Source organism: Spea bombifrons, chromosome 2, assembly GCF_027358695.1.
Source record: "Spea bombifrons isolate aSpeBom1 chromosome 2, aSpeBom1.2.pri, whole genome shotgun sequence".
Lineage (NCBI taxonomy): Eukaryota > Metazoa > Chordata > Amphibia > Anura > Pelobatidae > Spea > Spea bombifrons.
This window is the reverse complement of record NC_071088.1, coordinates 127628491-127651475: the sequence shown is the minus strand read 5'-3', so window position 1 is coordinate 127651475 and position 22985 is coordinate 127628491. Positions and strand designations below refer to the sequence as shown.

The 22985-nt window shown below is 39.1% G+C and overlaps 1 protein-coding gene across 4 annotated transcripts in view; it reads right to left on the bottom strand.

Annotated features, from left to right (window-relative positions):
• The window catches only part of PSPC1 (paraspeckle component 1), a 46194-nt gene that overhangs the window by 6541 nt on the left and 16668 nt on the right, over positions 1-22985 (bottom strand). For 2 of the 4 annotated variants that reach the window (XR_008346321.1, XM_053456446.1), the window contains exons 7-8: positions 19802-19859; positions 16616-16785 (exon numbers count right to left, since the gene is read on the bottom strand). The exons of 1 other annotated variant lie outside the window; for it this stretch is intronic. Coding sequence is in view for 2 of the 3 variants with exons in the window: in XM_053456446.1 (XP_053312421.1) it covers positions 16616-16785; positions 19802-19859 (228 nt within the window). In the remaining variant the exon portion in view is untranslated. Of the gene's footprint in view, positions 1-13072; positions 13630-16615; positions 16786-19801; positions 19860-22985 lie in introns of those variants that run through there. One more of the 4 variants, XM_053456445.1, reaches the window with a different exon arrangement.

Genomic DNA, 22985 nt, shown 5'->3' with positions numbered 1-22985 from the left:
ATAGACTTTTGTTTATGTACAGAACATATAAAAGCAAGTTACTCATATTAAGCATAGAAAAGTTCATTTTAGAATACTGCCACAACAAAATATATTAATCTGTGGTATTTGAATACTGAATGTGTCATCACCTTCTAAAGTAAATAACCATGTCAGAAAAAACCCAAACATGTGTAAATGGCTCCTTTTGCTGCACTACAATACGCAAACAAATTGGTAACAATGTATGACATAAAATAATTCCTCATAGGGTCCCACGTAACAAGTAAACAGAAAAATCTGAAAGCAAATTCCTGTATTTATCTTTGCACACTTAGGATTTTGGTAATTAAAAGAAATATGATAACGGATCACAGATTCGCAAACAGCCCACAAGATATGTTTCTGAAACCCTGGCAATCTAGGCCATTTTACAAATTCTAATTCTACCGCTTTTTTGACAATAATCTTTCCATGGGTTGCAAAGGAAAAGGGTGAGAGCGTACAAAAATAAGGCACTACAAACGTATTATGTATGTCTGTTACTTGAATACAATTTAATCAAACCACTTTTTTGACAGCCATTTCATGCCTAGAATTGTGTCTGCAGGAAAGATCTGAAAAATCAGTTTCAGGGGATCACCAGAGACCCCAGCAGGGTCTGTACAGGCATGTATATGTTCAATCAGCAAGGTTTCGACAATACTTACACCAGCATCATACATACGTTCTGTGCAAGGGATTTTTATGGTCCTCATCTTATGGGCTGTCGGTGTGGCAGAGCCTGTCCTGGTGTGTGTCTCTGTGTGTGTGTCTATGTGTCGGTGTGGCAGAGCCTGTACTGGTGTGTGTGTTTGGGTGTCTGTGCGGCAGAGCCTGTCCTGGTGTGTGCGTCCCACGCACTCATACTTTTCTGATGAAGTGGCCCACTGCAGCAAAAACTTGGACACCCCTGTGTTAAGGCATTCATTTTAAACAGACTCGACTATGACATGGGACATTGTCATAGACTTTAAAGATGTCTAGATTGTAAGCTTGCAAGCCGGGCTCTCTCCACCTAATGTATCGGTTTATCTTAGTCTGTCAACTCTAGTTTTGTCATACCCCTTTAAGCGTAGATGAAGCGTTGCATAAATTGTTGGCGCTAAATAAAAGAAATTGATAATGCTATAAAAATAGACATTAGTAAGTGCGAGGAAAAACATTTACCCCAAAGTAACTGATCTACCTAAACTTTAGCCTTAGCTATTCTGTTATAAAACGTTTTAATATTGTATAGACGTTGAAGATGTATGAATATAAACGCTGTGTATTAGACCAAGGTAAATGTTGCTACAAAACTTGCTGCTCCAAATACATAAGCTAAGGCAGAAAATTGTCACTATATAAATAACAATACTATGACAACTAAGACTTATAACTACTCTTAAATGATTGGCAGACAGTCATCTTTACCAGGAGCATTGTTCTTAATGTACTTTGGTACAATAAAGCATCTTCAAAGCAGATGTTCATGACAAGGCAACAAAAGCAATGCAGCAGTTGGGTTTAAAAAGTTTCCCTTATACACCCTGTACAGATTTTCTATAAGCAATGTTGAGATGGACTCGCACACAGCATACGATCTCACTAAGCTTTTAGTACAATACGCAACACATTCAACACAGCTCAGCATTTCGAGGCTATGAAGCATGTAAAATGTGCACGTTGACGGCTTCATAGGTCTTACTACCATTGGGTTAATCTGTTCTGATTTTCCTCTACTCAGTTAAGAAGAGTATAACATACATGTGCATCAATGAAATGCACAAAATGAAAAAAAATCACTTACCCACATTAAAGCTTGTCGCAAAGAAATCTTGCATTACCCTTCAGTCAGTTTAGAACTGTAAGTCCCAGAACCACCAACTACAGGAAAACAAATGTTAAAAGCAGGAGGCAAGAGAATATCAAACAATATCCCACTCAATTGGACGGAGACCGTTAGTGTTAAAGGTTTATCCTGATTTTACACATAACACTTGTTTTACAAAGCAAGATGTTTCACAGTAACATGAACCTACACATTGCACATTTCAGATCGATGACATTCTCCAAGCTTTTATGGAAATATCGAAAGTGCTTTCTATAGGTAAAGGACACCCCACAGTTACTTATATAAATTAGATTCAATGCACACGCAACCAACACACATTCTTGCTTTTCACTTAAATCCTGACATGTTACTCTTCACTATTTTGATTCCACAATAATACCAATGAGCTGCAGTTACCCAATCAGTAACAATGGTCGGTTTCTGAAACTGATCCATAGTTGCTCAACACCTGAGGTTCTGAATAACAAACTGAATAAGTTGTTGTACAATGTAGGACTCACAGTTCATGAAGCCAGAGTTACAATTAACAGCACATTGCTGCTATATATCAATCGTTGCTGGGGACTGATGTTTATGAAGTGGTTTGCTATGTTTTGGTGCCTATAGTGATGCGTCAGGTGAAGCTGAGCGGCTATCTCACGTGTAGACAAACTCATCGACTCTTACTTGTTCCCCAACTAATTTCTTCTTAAAACCTTAATTTAGTGCCAATGCTCAAGATCCACAGTTAATTAACCCTTCAGTTAATCTGATGCCATGGAACATACAAAAAGTAATACTTGAAATGGACAATTAAGTCTGCTCAACCTGGCTCCCCCACAGTCACCTGAGGTAAGAAGAACGTTTTCCTTCATTGGATCCATTTTATTTTTTGAGTGTTTGTCTATAGTTCAGGCAGCTGCTGTTTCTCTTCTGCCAGGTCTGCTAAATGCAAAACCACAATAATCGGGAGTACTCATTCACACACTCTTAATACATTCTCCTTTAGTGTAAGGCCACAGGATCGAGACAATTAAACTGTCCCAATGGCACACTAGGCCAAAACAGTTTATACTCTTGAGTTATATGATCAGATTAAGAAATATACAGATATTATGGGGGTGAGTTGATGGAAATATGTTGCCACATAATGTTCAGTATTAGATTATTCTGCATCAACCATGGCTCTCTCTTTCAATAGAAAATAGTATGCAGCTAATCAGACTGTTTCACATGTATTTTCTTCTGTGTTTCTCTCATTACATGGTCTCCCAAAATAACAGGGTTTCTCAATAAAAAGTCATAACAGTCTCGTTACTTTGCAAACTTTACTGATACATTTGAGCGATGGGTTTTCTTTCCCCAAAATGTGACCTCTCCGCAGATTCCCCGTGCACTGTGTTGAGCGAGACTTTGCTGGACTGATTGATGCATACGTTAGCTTGTCTTGTAGGATAAAGTACAAACCGAAGCACAGACTATGCTGAACCCTCAGCCGCTGGGTAAAAGGTATTGGAAAAGTATAGAAGCTTTCAGTTTTATTGAAAGTTGGGGAAATATTAGCATGACCACTCTTGCACAAGAGAGCATATAACTGGCAGACGAGGACAAAATAAAACAAGTGAATGTGGCAATGAGAATTATAACACTGGCATACACCATTATGTAATACTCATATATTGTTGTTAACAAATACATGGTACTTAAAGTGATGTTAATAAGGACTAACATTTAATTCACTGCAAAAAGCATTTTTGCGGAAGATAGTCATGTATAAATTACTAAGTTTTGAGCACAAATGTTCAAACACTTCTTAAAACACACACAGAACGAGCAGAGAAATTACTACCAAGGAAATGTAGGCAACGTTCTGGGGTCCTTGGAATGTGTTGCTAGACGCCACAGCCGAATATCTATTTAATACATTTAGAGAACATTTGTGTGTTCAATTCAAGGAAAAAAAAAATTGTTAAACAATACAAAGATATAAGAATTAACTATTACACAAACAAGTAGTTTAAAGCTTTTAATTACATTTTCACAATTACCATTAGATTACTACAGAGAAAGTCTGCGAACTTTGGTTTAACGTTCCGGTTTACCACCTGGCTCCAAAATAGTGAAAACGCTAGACTATAGCAGCTGTGTGTGTGTTTGGGCGTCTGTGTGGCAGAGCCTGTCCTGGTGTGTGTGTTTGGGTGTCAGTGTGGCAAAGCCTGTCCTGGTGTGTGTGTGTGTCCGTGTGGCAGAGCCTGTCCTGGGGTGTGTGTGTGTGTCTGGGTGTCAGTGCATGTCCTGGTGTGTGTGTGTGTGTGTGTCTGGGTGTCGGTGTGGCAGAGCTTGTCCTGGTGTGTGTCTGGTTGTCAGTGTGGCAGAGCATGTTCTGGTGTGTATTTGGTCATCTGTTTCCTGGCACTTTACTTTCTGGAGGAATAAATTGAACTATTTAATTTTACTTATCAAGAGATAAAACATCTTCCTTAATTTTTTAGTCACTTCAAAGGACAAACCGTTCTTGGCCCAGAAATCAATAAAGGAAAAGTAAAGGTTTTGTGTTATTTACTCTATTTCAATCTGCATATTTTATTAAAAAAGGATTAGTGACAGTAAATTGTGGCTTCAGGCGTGCCGCATATGATGACTTTTTTTTAGTGAACCCAATCTCATCACATAAGATTCTATCTTGTATTATCTGCCGACGCACTGATGTCATCTTTATTCAGTACAAATCGATGCCGATGAGTTAAGATTCTGTCTATTTTATTTATTTCCATAAAACGGCCACCAAAATCCTCAACACCAGGTCCGTGATGCTCTTAATCCGGCCCTGATCAACTCAGTGTGCGTCAGCCATCTTAAATCCATCTTGTACCCGCAGGGTGCTCCAGCCTTGTGCAGTTTTATTTGAATAAATTTGTTTTAAATGGTTTGCGGACTGTCTTTGTTTTACTGTTTAAGTAATTTAGTATTGATAGAATCAAAGTTGATCAAAAAACCTTTTCCACTGCTTTTTTCATTATCGCCAAATTAACCCTGCATTAATACGCATTATAAAGCTAAAAGACCATATTTTCTCAGTGAAAAAAGGTATAGAGGGAAAATACACCACAAGCCATAAATTAAAGGTTCACTTCTCTCTATACACAAGAGGAAATGTGATGGAATAAAGAATGAGCTTATGTGGATGTGCAAGGTCAAACAAATGCACAAATATAACCTGTATGACCTTCCAGAAGCGCCACTTATTCTGTGAAATAGTCAAGTTATGATACTAACGCAATGTTAACATTTGTTGTATACTATACATTGTTTGAAGAGAGAGGAGATACAGGAGATGCCGCTAAATATACTGAACAAGCATGAACGCTGGTGGGAATAGTTACTGACAGGTCATGAACAATGTCTAACGAAGTTGGGTAGATACCCAACTAGTCTCAAATATCATTATTCAGGAGACATATTAGACCAGAGCCACAAGACTACAAAACTCTTATGAACTGCAGTGTCATTTGTTGTCCTTTTCCCCTTCCCCAATTTAAAATTGCTGCACATAGTACCCCCCCACACCTCAATATTTATTAAAGGGCTCCAGATAAGATACATGGAATTAACAAGCTATTTTGGCTAAAGGACAGATGTTTGATGCCCTGACTACTAACACTGAACTGAGTACATAGATCCAATGTGTGTCAAAACGTAAGCTTTGTCCTAATGCATATTATAGATGGTTAACATAAATATGCGAAACACTTTTCACTGCATGATTAATACATCCACCTCCAACAGTCCTCCTCCTATAGTTACCGCTATTCCGATATACACTCTGTTTTTAAAGCTGTGGTCTGACGAGCAAAACGCTGAGTATTAAAGTATATAACACCTCCTCTTGTAGGCAGAGACATGAAATTAACCCCTTAATGACAAAGCCCGTACATGTACGGGCTCAATATGCATTCTTTTCAATTGGTTTAGGGACCGCCCATTGTCCTTAAGGGGTTAACTATATAATGTATTCCACTTTTTGATTCAGCCAATTTAGTCCATTGTTATAGAAACTGAATCAACAGAGTATTATTCAGTGCTGTAGAGGAGTAAAAGTTAATGATTATAAAGGCAAGGAGGCCTAGCAAAGTCGTCAGTTTTCCCTGGTAGTCTCTCCTGAAACTAACAAAGCATCATCCCTTTGCAGCCCCTTCGACAAGCCCATACGCTTGAGACCGCAGGTGAACGCTGGATGATATTAACGGAGACTGTAAAACAGTGCTTCACTTACTCGAAGGATGCTCCACGTCATAAATCTGTTGACATAAAAAAAACAAATATGCTGTGCCCTACTTTGGTACCAACAGTAGGTGAAAAGAATAACCATATAAGAAAATGCGAGGTTGTATAAAAGCACAAGGTAAATGCAGGTAGTAGCATGATGATATATGACAAACGGCACGGGACAGTAAACGAAAAATGAGCAGGTCAGTAAGATGAGATCACGTTGACAAAGGTTGTGTATGATGCATGAAAGATTTATAAGGAGCGTCTCATTATTTAAAGTGGTGTGGTTTTCACACAGATGCTAAACCTAGTTTAAAAAAAAACAAACAAACAAAAAAAACAACAATGCAAATCAGATGCTCCTCGTATTCAAGTTAATTCTTTCCTGCGGATATATCTTTCCATTCTTGTGCCAGACTGGGAAATCTTTGTTTTCCAAGATTTTCACAGTACGGCACATAAGCTACATAAACTGCAACAGACACTGCATCAATAAATTCACCGGCTCGTTAAGAAGACATCAAATATTCTTACCAAATAACTAGGGTTTATTATTAGGTAACCTAATGCTGGAAAGAAGAAAAAAAATTCCCAACGTAGTAGACGTATACAGTCGGCAACTGGATAACTATTGTCTATAAATAGTGACTTTTCCTGGCCGCACTGTAGGTGTTTCAATAAAGTGGCTTTTTGGTTTTGTTTTTTTTTTGCAACTTTTATGCAAAGCACTATGTATCATGTGCCAGGATTCTTCTTAAAAGGTCATAACTAATTAACCATACAATAAACTGAAAACGTTTGCCAAAATAAAAAATAGATTTGCTACAAACATTAAAGACTTCACAGCGGCTTGTGCATTATTTCCTCTCGATAGACTGAAAAGAAATCCCTTCGTTTCTCAGATATCACCATGAGAAAACAGATTTCATTTTAAAGAAGGCAAATTGAGAACCCTCTAAGCGGTAAAGAGGAAATTATGGAACCAACAAAGATTTCAGCACAACTGTATTAAAACAAATTATTTACACATATACACAAAAGAAAAACCAATGAACTTTGGTCACTTGTATATGGACCTTGGTTTGAAGCTGTACGCAGGTATAAATCTACATTAAATGTACATATTTATATATTAAAGCATGAACAATCCAAAGTTTTTAGCACAAGTTTTACATTAGGAAAAAACAGATCCCAGTTTATTTCATCTAACCCAACTAAATATGTTTGTAATCTGCAAAGGAGCTCATATGTATATATGTATATATATATATATATATATATATATATATATATATGTGACAGAAAGCAGGGGATGATAATGGAGGGAGTGTATATATATCCCCTTATATTTTGCAGAGTGGTTACCAACAATAGTTTCTACTAGCCCCAGGGAGATGTCTAGTTAATAATGGAATTATTCATGTCTGATATTTGTGTATTTTGGGTCCCTGGGGTGGAGCACTTGGCGAGTAGGGCGGGCCAGTGCGCCACTCCACATTTTGTGAGCAGCCAAAGACCAGCAGGTGGGAATCCAGTCCGGAGATTCCTGGATACTCTCCTAAGCACTCACCTGTTTCCACTAATTAATGGGAGAGGTAGTTAAGTAGTCTCCTGATCTCAGAGCAAGAGAGATCATTTTGTCTCCCTGAGAGGGAGAGAGCTGCTAAGCTACTGAGTGCTGCAATTATTGCATACCAACTGCAGTTAGGTTGGAGAACCGTGTATTAGTTAGTGCTCACAAGAGCAAGGCTTTTGTTTTGATTTGTTTATTTAACAGGCCCATCCTTTTATTTTACCCTCCTCGTGTCTGAGCCGTCTCTGCAGCCTGATAGACTGTGTGTGAGTAAAGATTCCCGGACAGAGTACCAAAGTGAAGGGGTATTGTGTCACAATATGTATTTATACACACACGATATATCTATATATATATATATATATATATATATATATAGATAGATATATATATATATATCTATATCTATATCTATATATATATATCTCAAGTACAGAAGTTTTTAACTTCCCTATTTATTAACACATTTCTTAAAGTCAGCATCTTTCTCTCCAATCTTACCACTGAAGCTTGCTTGTTCATCACAGGAATCTTCCTAGAGAAGCGCGGTGCACAAAAAAAGCACAACACAACAGACACACACTGGCTGGTTACAATCGGCTAAAACTAGAAAACCATGTGGGCAAAAATACATCACAAATACCAGTTAAATTACATTTAGTTCATCATGTAACCAAATTCATATACAATACAGACATATATTCCGTAGCTCAAATTCTTTTGTTATGCACTACTTACGTCATGCTTACTCATTGTACAGGGCTGTGGAACACGTAAATTCCGCGGAAAGCAAATTATATATTATATATATGTGTACAACAACAGGAGGTTTTATTCACTGAAAGGAGAGTTGTGAAATGATTTGTAACTTCATCCACCTCACTTCATTCAGATAAGCCCGGCTGGCCCGTAAAATGAAGAAATAAAAGACCCTCATTGATTTAATAAAACATTAAACAGGGTCAGCCAAGCTCTTCCAGCAGCAAAACGTTCACTGGGTTATATAGGGCAGTGAGGGAGCTGAAACCACAACTCTCCCCTTAGTGAATAATCTCTGTATTTTATAAATTCACACTTTAAAGAGACCTCTATGCGTGGCTATGATTTAGCCAATTAGATTATGATTTAATCTTATTTTAATAATGTAGCAATATTTATTATTCTCACAAAATTAGCATTTCAAAATGCTTACATTAGGATTTTTTTTTAAAACAATCTCCCCAATAAGTACTTTTAACAAATCAAAAGATTTTATTTTTTAAATAAATTGTCAAGGCTGCCAAGTAAAATATGCTGTAAATGCTAGCTGCTTGTCTAATTAAATCAAATTAATCTAATAAAGGGTATTAGTATTACTATGTCATTAAAAGGTATACATAATGTATTATACCTACAACTAACCCCTTAATTGAGTGAAATTTAGGAAAAATCATCAGCGTGGTTTGCAAACAGAGGTCACATTGCTGGCACTCATGCATTACAGCAGTCAGTAAGAAGTACTGGTACCAGATCAGATGTTTGTATATGCCTGCCAAGCATTAAAAAATACTATGCTTTACATCCCTTTTCAAACATTAGCCTCAATGCTTTTAAGAACAGATGCTGAACTTTACCATTCGGGTGTTATTAGTGCTGATAGCCCTCTGGAAAGTAAGAGGCCTGAAGCCCCGTTGGATCTTTTGCCAAACTAGTTTCCTAAATATTACGAGACATTTACTTTTTTAAAAACATTTTTTTTTAAGTTTTAAGGTGTTAATTCAATGACTATCATAAACTACTACCAGATACAAAAAGCATGCAGATTAAATATAGGTTAAATATAGGATCAAATTAAGAGAAAGGTACGATTTCCATCTCGTGCTAACCATTTCAGTCTCCTAAAGCATGACCAAACAAACCTTCGGTACATAAAACAGAAGATCAGATGATATTAATGTATAAAAGGTTCCAGATGTTACGTTCCATTACTAACTCTTTAATACAACATGTTAAAAAACGATACTACCGCATTATAGACTCGGAGTTGAAGTAAAATTAAAAATGTGTCATATGAACATACATCCCTCCTTTTGCCAATGTCACAGGGGAAAAAAAATCTGGGAAAGGTTAGGTGTTTATTACCTGCGGCCATCTCATCGGCATCCCATGACAAAGTATTTTCACATTACAAATAGATTCTGCCCCGTGACCAGCAGACTCCAGCCATTATCTCTTGATTTTCACTTTGGAGGGGGGGGTCTGGGTTTTTCGGACGGCGACCTTTTCTCTGTACTAGTAGATATGGGACTCTGGTTGCTGCTCCAAACATCTTAAAACATCTTTTTTTTTCATTTCCACAACGTATTGTGAGAAGTACAATTTACGGTGTTATAATCTGTCCAGTACCCGAGCTCAGAAGTTAATTTGTCTTTTGTAATAGTTCAGACGGTTCAAAACGAGGCCATAGGTGTTGTTAAAACGAAACCGTATAATAGCAAGAGTACTTAAATACATTTTGGCCTCGTAGAGCCTTTTGGTTTTCTATATTTCAAAATATCATTAGAGATACAACAGTGGTTTAAGATATTCCAGTCACAGAAAGGAAATTAAGATACTAAAACATACATGATGTAGCTTGACTGTTTTGGTAAATAAAACTTTAGATGAAGCACAAAGATCTATTTGTGTTTTTTTTTTTTTTTTTTTTTTTTTTTTAATAAATATGGTCTGTGGTGTCTCTATAGACATGACACAGTAAAGAGTTAGGAGCTTCAGTGCACAATTATCCTGTATATCGCTGACTGTGTAATGAAACAAAAAGGGTATTAAGACTATGATCCAAATGTCAAATATAAATGAAAACTTGAATTTTAATCAACCTAGTATAATCTCCAAAGTTACTTGTTCACGCGGTCCCCGTGTGCCTTATTCATACTTATAAACCATAAGAGATGACCTGCCAAGTAGGCAAAATATTTAAGGAGAAGGCCAATGGAAACAATGGGGTTCCTTTTACTTTCGATAAACTTCCTTTACCTCGTTTTCATTGTAAGCAGCTGGGATATTTTGTTTAACTTTTTCTGCTCCAAGGCCACGTTGACCTGGAAAATGCGAATGAGGTCCTATTTGTTAAATTAAATTCTTTCATCCAGACATTTTGACAACCACAAGTCCGTTTTATGAGCGGCTAATGCATTTAGTAGGTTGGGCTAACTAGTGCTACCAAACACACATGTGCAGCTGTAATAATATTTCTTGTAAATAATATTATATGAAAAGTAGAAATAGGAAAAAAATACTTTAGATAAATATTAAATGGGAACTCCTCATTTTTATTACTATCAGTTTAAAAATAAGTTTTCCAAAATCCAGTAATTTATTTTCTCTTGTTCTAGGTCTGTTAGCCCAATCAACTAAACAATCTACTGCTTCCCCTGGGTGGGACAAAAGAAGAGATGCGGTGTGTGAACAACGCGAAGGCAGCCTTGCAGGAAAACTGCAGTTCAGGTAAGGGGGTGGGAAAGTTTGTATGCGTGATTGAGGGAATTAATGAGTATCTGAATGCGTATCTGTAAATGAGGGGATGAATGCGTATCTGTGAATGAGGGGATGAATGCGTATCTGTGAATGAGGGGATGAATGCGTAAATGAATGAGTATCTGTGAATGAGGGAATGAATGTTTGTGAATGATGTTTGCGGGAGTAGGCAGGATTGAACACACACGCTGCAGGAGCGGCCGGTAATGGTCAGAAATTCTGCGGGAGCAGGATTAAGAAAACAGTCCCGCCTAGGGCTCTACTTCATTGTAAAAGCATCAATTAATTAGCATTTCTATAAGATGCTTATTGCGGTGTTTGATCAGAAGAAGCACGAAAAGCACAAGCTAAAAATAGTATTAATAAATTTTCCCCTCTGAAGATCAAATGTATCTTTCCTTCCAGATGGACCTCTTTGTCTAAAAAAAAATTGAGCCATTTCCTTAGTGCAGCCTTCCGAACAAGTTTCTTCCACAATTTGGCAAAGTTAACAAAGTTTTTCTTGTTGGGGGAAATTGTTACAAAATGGAGCAAAAGTTACAAAAGGGAGCAAAGCTCAGATCTCCTATGCAGTGCTTAGCTTTTGAATGCTGTGCATAAGGGCCTCTATAGGTCCACCTAAAATCCCACACAAAAAGTCAAAGGAATACCGATGTCACCCAAGTAAAGAAGATGCAGCAGGAAAGAGTACTTTTCTTTTAGGCAGTGCTTCACATACATGGTATAATGAAAATAAGATGAGAAATATTTTAAATGACCAGTTGGCAGAGAGATTACTCATTAAGAGACCCATTTCAAACCTCTTAGAGATAAATCAATGGGTTCTGCATAACTCTGAAACCCTAGTTTACATTTCCCTATACTTAAAGATCCAGTTAATGCATGTAGCGTGGGAGCTTAACTTATCTCAGGATATGTATGATCATTGATAACGTATTCCTCCTTCTGTTATTATAGTTTGCATTATAGCAGCAGCTTTTGTAAGTAGGTGGAGGAACATATTAATGGAAAATTGCAAAGTCTTGGGAACCCCAAGGGAAGTAGTAGGAAGTAAAAAAATAATGAAAAACCTCCAAAGCAATTCCATTGAATTTGAAAAAAATCGAAGAGTACAAGCTAAATACAGTTTTTAATAAACCATTTAATTTTGCTGAAAGCTGTGTAGACAACAGTTTTTCACTAAATGATGATGATAGGAGCTTGTTTTCTCCAGTGCACTAACAACATAACCATAAACCTAGCCAGGCTTGTTTTATTATCCAGTGTGAATCTTATAGAAAGCATATGAGCAACATCACAAAATAACTACTACAGAAACGACCTTATGTTTGTCTCTTAAAATGGAAGTGAAGAACATTCCTTGTTATGCGAATTTTAAATAGCGAGATATATACAAAATCCTAAATTAACAATGGCAAATAATTTTATAACCATTATCGTCCACAGTTAGCTAGAAAAAGAAAATCAGTTCCCAGTCTTGTTTCATGTAATTTTATGTAGTGTAAGGTTAAAAAAAATGCGACCGGACATCTAAGTCATCTACAACACAAGATTCAAGACATTTTACATGGTTATAAAAGTACAAATGAGATATAGTTTCAATTACATTTGTACATTGGGTTTGTTAGAAATGGTACCAGCTGACTTTATAAATACGTGGAGGCTTATAGTTGCCCCGTAAGCAACTTAAATAACAAAACAGGGGCTACTTTTACGGAGATGGACATGGGTCAGTCAATGTGATCTACGCAGAGCCGGGCAAACTGTTTTTATTCTGGGAACTATTTTGTTTTTCTTAAGGCCACAAGAGACCTTCCAATTTAATATTTTACGCTGCATAAGCATAGATTATGGTAAGAAAAAATAAAACAAATCACAAATTAAAATACAGCCCCTTGCTTTATTTGGGCTTCAGATTTAATTTCTACTTTTAAAATGTAGTTTATTAGACCATTCAACATGTAGCTTTGCTTTTTTGTCAACACATTTTTATGCAACACACCATCACAGATAGATATATGTATTTATATAGTTTAGATCAAAGTCACATTCAACTATCACAATGAATTATGTTAATATCACATTATTGACCAGAACATAAAAAGTATGAGGGTACATAAAAAAATCTACAAATACTACATGTATGTCAAAAGGGTGGTCTTGTATAACACTTTAAAATAAAAAAAAAAAAAAACGGCATTCCAACGGAATTCGTGGAACCTTTTTCTGAACAGTATGGAATGATGTACTAATAACGGCGTCGTTTGTTAGATGCTTCAAAATTTCCCCCTTGATTTCCTCTACCAAAGCCACCAGGTCCACCACCACCAACAGCATTTACACCACCCATTGCTGGCGGAGCAGCTTCAGTTCCTGCTCTGTTAACCATGGGGGAGCCCATCTGTGATGGAGATGCTTGTGGAAATCTATCATTGCGCTAAGAGTGCAATTGTTCATTACGTAGTCCATTAAGAATTAAAAGGTATTGGCAACATGTTTGGAAAAATTCACAAAGCGCAGTCATGAAGTTCAGAAGAGAGTCCGGAAGTTGCATCATACATAGAAGGAAGAGAGGAGCAATTACATTAGTCACTAAACTACATTTATGATTTAAGGAAAAATAAGAAAAGCAAAAAAACAAAACCATAGTATATTTTTTTGTGGCGCAAAACAGTCAGGCTTTATTTCTCACTAGATGTAATTTGTGAGGAATTTATAAGTATGATAGAGCATTTGGAAAAACGCATTTCTATAGAACAAAAGGTGAAGTTCCATCTGATAGATATCTAAAAATCAGCAGAGTTTCTAAAAATCAGAGCTCAGAAATTACGCAATCAGACACAAACCGATTCATGTGTTCAGCGTCTCCACGTATTAAGGATATTTCAGGACTGATGTTAAGAAACACTGCTGTAGAATACCTTAACGTGCCACTTGTGGTATTTTGGTGAATGAAAGTCTAGCGGTGCTGAAGTTCTGACTAAACCACTGAGGTTTTCCACTGAGAATTAAGCGGAAACGGACCAAGGGAATTCTGATGCACATGGCTGCAACAGCCTGCTGTCAGAGATTTGAGAGAACTGAGCTTTCTAAGCCTGCAACTCAAAAGGCTTTACACTAGATTAATAACAATTTTAGTTAAATTAATTTAAAAAAAAACAAAAAACATTTGAACGAATATTAAGAATCAAACAAAAATAGTGTGTTAAAGTACATAACTTTAATTTGATGTGATCGCTGGTTTCTTGCCTACTTGCCAAAAGCACTAGTCACCGTCAAGAAATGCCCAATCCAGCATTCTCTTCCGGTAGGGGTCAATGCTGACCCCCACAGGAAGTCCACCTGAGGACAGGAGAGCCTCAGCAGGGTCTTTCAAAAAAGGGGGAAAAATAAAATATTAAATAAAAAAATAAAGATTGATTGGGATCACAGTGATGTCACCATGACATCACCAGCATTAAAAAGAATGTATGAGAGATCCCCAAAAGGCTCTGGGAACAGTGCAAAAATAATAAAAAAAATAATTATAAAATACATTTTTTTAGCCCTCCCACTATAAGTACAACTATGTATGTATGTATGTATGTATGTATGTATGTATGTATGTGTATATATAACTACCCCTAAACCCCCTAAATTAAGTCAATAGTGTGGGGTATAACTGCAATCAGAAGTTGCTGAACATGGTTGAATTGGGTCACTGTTCAGCTGGGGCACTTACGGTATAGAAGAAAAAGTTAGACTGCAAAGAATATGCCGGTTCCTCAAATATGGAAAGTGAATCATGGTTTAACAAACCTTTGGTAAAAATAACAAAATATTTGTCCTTTGGTTATGAAAACCTCATGCCTGAACGGGTTAATATGCACAATGTTTAAACAGAGAAAAAAATATGTTTTTCAGTCACCAAAATAGCCCCATTCCCATTAACTAACTCAAGATGGAACTTCCCATAAAAATATACAAAAAATAACCAAAAAGTGAGTAAAATAAAAAGTAAAATATTATTTAGCGGTATTACATCATATTCCTTACGAAGCAACAAAGTACATACCAAATTCAAAGAGATGGAGAAAACCCCCCAAAATGCAAGTCTATCCTGCTCCCTGCACCATTGAGGTGGAGGGTACCCGTGTAAATAACAGTGTCACAGATATACAGTATCAAACGCTGTGTAAAAGCAACAGCAAGTGATATCATTTGGGAATAATCAGAGAAAAGGTAAAGCTGTGAAAAAATCAATCATACGAATTCTCAATTTTACCGGAAATTTAAATAAAAAAGCATTTACTATCCGCCGTGCTTAACTGACCAACTTCCAACACTTTAGATTACCCACAAAACACTTGAATATTAAACTACTAATCAGGTTTTACATGTGCGTTTCAGTGTGATTTTTTTGTCCTTAAAGGGAAACTTTTCTCTACTAGTGTAACATATTCCTGTTATTCCATTACTGGAGTTTTAGAGACCAGAGAGCGATTTTACGTTTTCATGTACTGTCCATATACATTTCCTAACAGCAGTCATTACATAATGTGTTCAGTAAATATTACCCCCTATATGGAACACACAGCCACTCCGAGCGTCTTTATTTAATGAGACCCCTTCTGTAAGGTTAGCGGAAACAGAGGACCTAGAAAAGATAGAAATATCTACTACAGATAAAATACTTTTCAGGGCTCATTGAGCTACGCTTCTGCTGCTAGCCGTCACCCCACGGGGATGTTTGGCTTGGTAACACCTAAGGCTATAAAATAGAATTGTGGAGATGCAGAGTAATGGAATAGATTCTAAACTATCAAACAGCACATTGCCACAGAGAGCTCAGATTTAACGTGCTAGCCTCCAGGATGCACTGCGGCCCAATAATTTGAGCTGTTGGTTAACATATATTAGGAGGAGGGGAGCCAAATCCAAAAAGGAAAAAAAAAAAAAAAAAAAAAAAAAAAAAAAAAAACTTTAAAAATTACAAAATATCTATTGTCCTTCTTAATTATCAGACAAATTAGCATTTATAACAAAATAACTGCAAGCTGCAATAAAGGGAAAAAGTAGACTTTATTCAAAAAGCAGAACTGGCTAAAACTTTCACACTGCTTCAAGGAATACAGTAACATCTAAATTGAGGAACACAATGTGAAAGTTTCCCTTTAAGGAGTCCCAAAATGTTAAGCGTTAAAGAAGACAAAGTTAATTGTCCTGAGCACACAATTGTTAAAGTGTAGACGGTGGGATATAAATACGCTATCTATAGCATATAGATAATTCTTAGAAAATAGTTCAATATTGCATACCTACATCCCAAGTAAAAATCAAGTATCCGGGTAGGGCCAGACATATACTAGTGGAATGTGCCATCTCCGTTATGAATCACAAACACATACAATACAGATTAGAAACAAATACTACAGATACTTTACCACTGATCCATCATCTGGCATCATTGTTGCTCCCAGGCTGGCCGTTCCCTCAGTAGGTATCGCGGCACCAGAACCCATAGAAGGGCCAGGCATTGTCGTTCTGCTGTTCATATTCATCCCCATCATGGGAGGAGGACCTTGGCTACCAGCAGGTGCTGGGCTATAGGTATCTATGTAAGACAATCTATACTTAGAAGAGCTGTTCTAGTTTATCTGCAATGGTTGCAAAGTTCAATAGTCAATGCAGAATGGGATTGTGAAACATTTAAGACCAGCTTTTATCCACTTAAAGGAGAGACTGTTTAACATAGAATTCTGTTTTACAAATCGATAAGAATTTTTTGAGACTGTACAGGTGATCACAGGACTTGTTGTAAGGTTTAATCATCAAATAAAATAGAAGCTAGCAGTCTGTCTGTTTATTTCAACAAGAACATTTATAGGCAAATGCAAAACATGAAGCTTGTTAAGAGTAAGGTTTGCTACACATGTTTATCATATAGCATATGTTAAGGGAATATTTAGGGAAAAAAAGTATTTTCATGCATATACACAGGGGTCTCGTTAGACCCTAGCCATCTGCTGGAGCGTTCACCAAGTTATCACCAGAACTGACTGGGGTAAAGTATACAGCTGCAACCCAAGAAAAGACACCGACTGCCCAACATAATATAGATCCACTAAGGGGCGCTTGCACAATGGGGGGGAAATATAAAAACACAACAGTGTAGATTTTTATAGTAATTGCAGAATATAAATCTGTGTATTTTACGCACTCACAAGAAGGAATATATTTCCTACTGCAGCGTTTGCACATCTCATTTTATGTGCAATATATTCCTGTAAGTGTTCTGGAACGTATTCCTTTATTTCAGATGTGAGGGTACTGTGCCATTGTGTCTTTTCCCCCCTCTTATTTTAGAGACCATTTTCCTCTTGTGAGTGCGTAAAATACACGGATTTATATTCTACAATTACTATAACAATCTACACTGTTGTGTTTTTTCTATCCCCCCCCCTCCCATTGTGCAAGCACCCCTTAGTGGATCTATATGGAGTTATGTATAGCAAGAGTCAGGAGATGTATTCTGGTAATCACATCCCTTTAACCTTAAATAGCTGTGCATTTGTGTCAGGGATCACACAAAAGTAAAAGAACCACTCAGTTAGCATATGAATGAAAGCACATCTGATTTAATATGTACAATCCGATACTGATAAACTGCACAACTTGCATAAAAAAAGAACTGTCACTTATTAACAATCACAAAAATGTAAGCTACCTGTTCCTATGGAATACCTACCAGGCCAAAGTTCTGCGCTTGACAACTCAGAAAGCAGAGAAGGCAACAATCTATCCAATTCCCAACGTGTGTCTAGATTTTGCAAGCAGCTTTATAAGAGGGGCTTTGAATTATCAAGCGAACAAATAACTATTAGCTTGTTGATTTAATCAAGAACAGGCTTTTTGTTCAAATTGCCTCGTATCGTTGTTGTGAGAACAATTTAGGCCTCTTGCACACAACGGCACCACACACAAAATTCACTGTTGAAATTATACATGAGGGTTATAAAATAACAGAGCTTTACATTAAATAAAAAAACAAAGGAAATAAACTGGCATTCATATAATAGAGGTTATGTTAAGCCTGGCTGAATTTCGTTTATGAGGATGGAACACATCTCCAGCAAAGCAATGGGCCAGGTGAGGAATGGCTGCAAGTATTTGCAAAGGGGGCGTTTAGTTGAAGCAGGCACTCTGTTATACACTAAATGGCCAAAAACATACTCATTTAGTTTACATGTTTCAGCCACACTAACAGCCAACATGTGCATAACATAAAGACCATAGGTGGCATTTTCATAGAAAAATACTGGCAGCAGAATGGGCTATACTCAAGAGCTCAGTACCTTTAAATGTAGCACTGTGATGGCGCCTTTGCCACGCGTCAGTTCATGGTTCAAGCTCTGCCCTGCTAGATCTGCCCTGGCCCACCGTGCTATTATTGTAAAGTGGAAGTGTTCAGGAGTAACAGTTCAGTCACAAAACCATAGACCGCGCACAATCACAGAGCTGGACTGCCGAGAGCTGAAGGACGTAGCAAAAAGCCTGTCCTCTGTAACATCGCTCACTACAGAGTACAAAAGCTAAAGAACACTATACGCAATGTGAAGCATCGGTTGCAGAGGTGTACAGCACATCGCCACCGGACTCCAGGGCAGTGGGAATGCGTTCTTTGAAGTCACCAATTATGCCATCTGGAAGTCTGATGGATGAATCTGGGTTTTGGAGGATGCCAGGCGAATGCTACCTACCAGAACGCATAGTGTCTATTGTAAAATTTGGTGGAGGAGGGATAATGGTCTTTATCGGTTTGTCAGGGTTTGGGCCCCTTACTTAAAGTGAAGGGTAATGTTAATGCTACAGCATACAATGACATTTTAGACAAATGTATGATTCCAACTTTGTGGCACCAAAGGAAGGCTCTTGCCTGCTCCAGCATGACTGTGCCTCTGTGCACAACATAATGTCCGTAAAAACATGGTTGGATGAGTTTGGTGTGGAGGAACTGACCTCGACCACACTGAAAACTTTGGAGACAGAACTGGAATGCAAACTGCGAGCCAGGCCTTCTCGGCCAACATCCATGCCTGGCCTCCCAAATGCTCTTTTGGTAGAATAGGCACAAACATACACCAATAACTTGCAAAACACCTTCCCAGATGGGGAGGGAACTCCATATCAGTGTCCATGGTTTTGGAATGGGAATTCCAACAAGCTCATATAGGTGTGATGGTCAGGTGTCCACATACTTTTGGTCATATAGGAAAAGAGAATCAATAATTATATACACACACCCACATACATATACATACTTGAGCATAACAAGATGTCCTTTAATATTTCAGCTGTGGGTAGAAAGTAAATATTTCAAGGCTGTGTCATTTAAACTGACAAGATTAGAAAACAGAATGTAGTTAAAGAGGCCCCAACAAACAAGTGAAACGCATTTCCCAACATGGTTAAGATACATTTCAAACACATTTAATTAATTTATGAGCAAAACAATCCACAAAACCTGAAAAGCCAACTGTCCGCTATGTACAGTCTCAAAAAAATCTTTTAAAGGATGGAGAACTACTTAAATGTTTTTTTATTTTATTTTTTTTTAATGGAATCTTTACCTCCCATGCTTATTGATCCACGGACGCCCATATCACCCATTCTCATATCCTGTTCTCTCTGAAAATAAAAATAGTTTTCAAAGTCAACCTAACATATTTAGTGGGTTTTTTTTTTTTGTTTTCTTGAGTTTGGGTTTTGTGAAATTCACATTTTTCCAACAGTGGTTATACCCCCCAAAAACAAAACACACAATTACAATGTTATCCACTCTTATTACAGACCCACAAGTTCAGACTGTAATCATATTAACTACCTGGTAGCTTTTCAAACCACAGCCATTAAGAAATATACATACAATTAAACATAGCAAGCAACAGCAGAACTTGCACATTTATTTAAGTCATTCAGCCAAGTGAACAATGGGAGTTGTATATAAATGTGTCACAAATGTCAAAGTATGAAATTGCATCTATAATTGCAAATTACTATAAGAGATGTACAACTGATCTTCACAGAACATGATGGATTTTGTGTATGAATATTTCTTGCCCTTTACACAAATTGTTGCATCCAAAGAAGAGTTATCACATCCGCAAAACTCTAAATCAACCATATGTTTAGCCCCTTAAGGACCAATGATATTTTACGCTATAGGACAAGAGCAATATTCGTGCTTATGCCATGTCTTAGCCCTACTTGCCCTGAAGTAAGAGTTGAACTATTTTTATTTTGAACCACATCCATATAGGCAAGATATTTTTAGTAATACAATTTTTTTTTTAAAGTGGGGTTGTCACACCACCGGCAGGGAGACCCGCTGGGTCCCCCGGCCGGCAACAGCAACCGCCGCGAGGCAGGGGGAGACCCCCCGCTTCGGTCCGGCAGCCGCAGCTGCCGCGAAGAAGAGGGAGACCCCCCGCTTCTGAACGGCAGCAGCAGCCGCCGCGAGGTAGGGGAAGACCCCCTGCTCCCGCACGGCAACCTCGGTCCCCGCGCAGAAGGGGGAGACCCCCCACTTCTGCACAGCAGACGCGGCCGCCGCGGAGAAGGGGGAGACCCCCCGCTTCTGCAGGGCAGGCGCAGCCGCCGCGGAGAAGGGGGAGACCCCCCGCTTCTGCAGGGCAGGCGCAGCCGCCGCGGAGAAGGGGGAGACCCCCCGCTTCTGCGCAGCAGAGACAGCCGCTGCAGATGGAAGGGGAACTTACCTCTTCCACGTCGCGTTCCCAGCAGCTTCACAGGTCCAGCTCTGGTGTCCGGACGCGTTCTTCTTCACGCCACCTAGTGGCGGCCGAGGAAACTGCACCTGCTTATATAGGACGATTACGCAATCGCCAACCACAAGATGGCCGCGCAGGAAGTGACGTAACGGCACTTTGAAATTTTGGCGGGAGATCTCCAATTAGTGCCTAACTTCCTGTGCCTACTTAAGAGACTTCAGAACACTAAGACCTTGCCTTCTGATGGTCGTCTATGCCCTGTGCTAGCACCCAGATAGCGTTCCTCTGCTTGATTCCTGTATTTGACCTCGGCTTGTTTTTGACTATTCTGATCTCTGGTATCTTGACCTCGGCTTGCTCCTCGTTTATCCTGCTCTCCGGTATCCTGACCTCGGCTTGCTCCTCGTTTTTCCTGCTCTCCGGTATCCTGACCTCGGCTCTCTGGACCATCCCTGCAGTCCTACCTGACTACGGAGTCTCCTCTGTACGCTGTGCCGTGACAGAATCAGAAGGCCATCATGAGACCCGCTTCGGTAGGACAAGGGTCCACTGAGGCTCGACTTGACGAGATGGATCATCGTCTGGATCAATTTGCTCAAGCTCTTCAGACCTTGCTTCAGCGTACTGATCCTTCGCAGCAAGCACCTCAACCTGTGGCGGCTCCTACTCCACCGCCGTTACCAGTGGCCACGGTTCCTGCTCACCTGCCTCCACCCCAACGCTACAATGGGGATCCAGCAACCTGTCGAGGTTTTTTGAACCAGTGTGAGATACACTTTGAACTGTCTCCTTATGCCTTTCCCACTGAACGTGCCAAGGTGGGATACGTCATTTCACTCCTTACGGATAAAGCCTTGGCATGGGCTTCACCGCTTTGGGAGAGAAACGTCTCTACAGTGCGCTCCTATGCTGAATTTGTTTCCAGTCTACGTGCCGCATTTGATACTCCGGGTAGAAGGGCCACTGCTTCTAATTCGCTCTTTACCATCCGTCAGGGTTCCCGTCCACTTCTGGAATACGCTATAGAGTTCCGGACCCTGATGGGAGAGGTGAACTGGACTAATGAGGCATTAGTGGCTGCCTTTCTGAATGGACTTTCTGAGACCCTCAAAGACGAGACTGCTGCCAGAGATTTGCCCACAGAACTAGACTCCGTGATTTCGTATATTTCCCAAATTGATCTGCGTCTCCGCCAAAGGCAAGCACAACGGGAGAGTTTGAAGTTACGTGACAAGGGTGAGAGATCTACTACACGCTTCTTACCACAGTTTTCTTCTGCCGACCCCTCGAACGAACCATCTGAGGAACCCATGCAGTTGGGAGCCACTCGACTCTCTGATCGAGAGAGGAACAGACGGAGACGGGAGGGATTATGCTTTTACTGTGGACTCTCGGGTCACTTTATCGGACACTGTCCTAGCAGGCCGGGAAACGCCCGCACCTAGGTAGGCCAGGGGAACCTACCATAGGTGTGGTGAACTATTCCCCTAACCTGTTCACCACCCGAATGACTGTTCCGGTTCATTTAGTCTGGGATTCTGGATTCATTGACACTGAGGCTTTCCTGGATTCCGGCGCTGCCGGCAACTTTATTGATTCTGTGTTTTGTGAGCAGCAACGCATTCCCACCCTATCCCTGCCCGTACCGTTAGCTATTGAAGCTATTGATGGTAGACCGCTTCGTCCTGATCAGATTTCTCGTTCTACAGCTCCACTCAACCTTGCCGTCGGGATTGTACACAAGGAACGTTTACAACTACTCGTCATCCGCTCGCCCTCCATTCCCATTATATTGGGATTTCCGTGGCTACAGGTACATAATCCTGTTATTGATTGGACTACGACTCAGATCACGTCCTGGAGTGCGTCCTGTAAGGCACATTGCCTCACTCCTCTAAAGCTTGCCACGGTTTCAGCCTCTTCGAGGGAGGCCTCTTCCCTGCCGAAACAGTACCAGGACTTCGCGGACGTATTTGATAAGAAAGAGGCTGAGAAACTACCACCACACAGACCGTATGATTGCCCG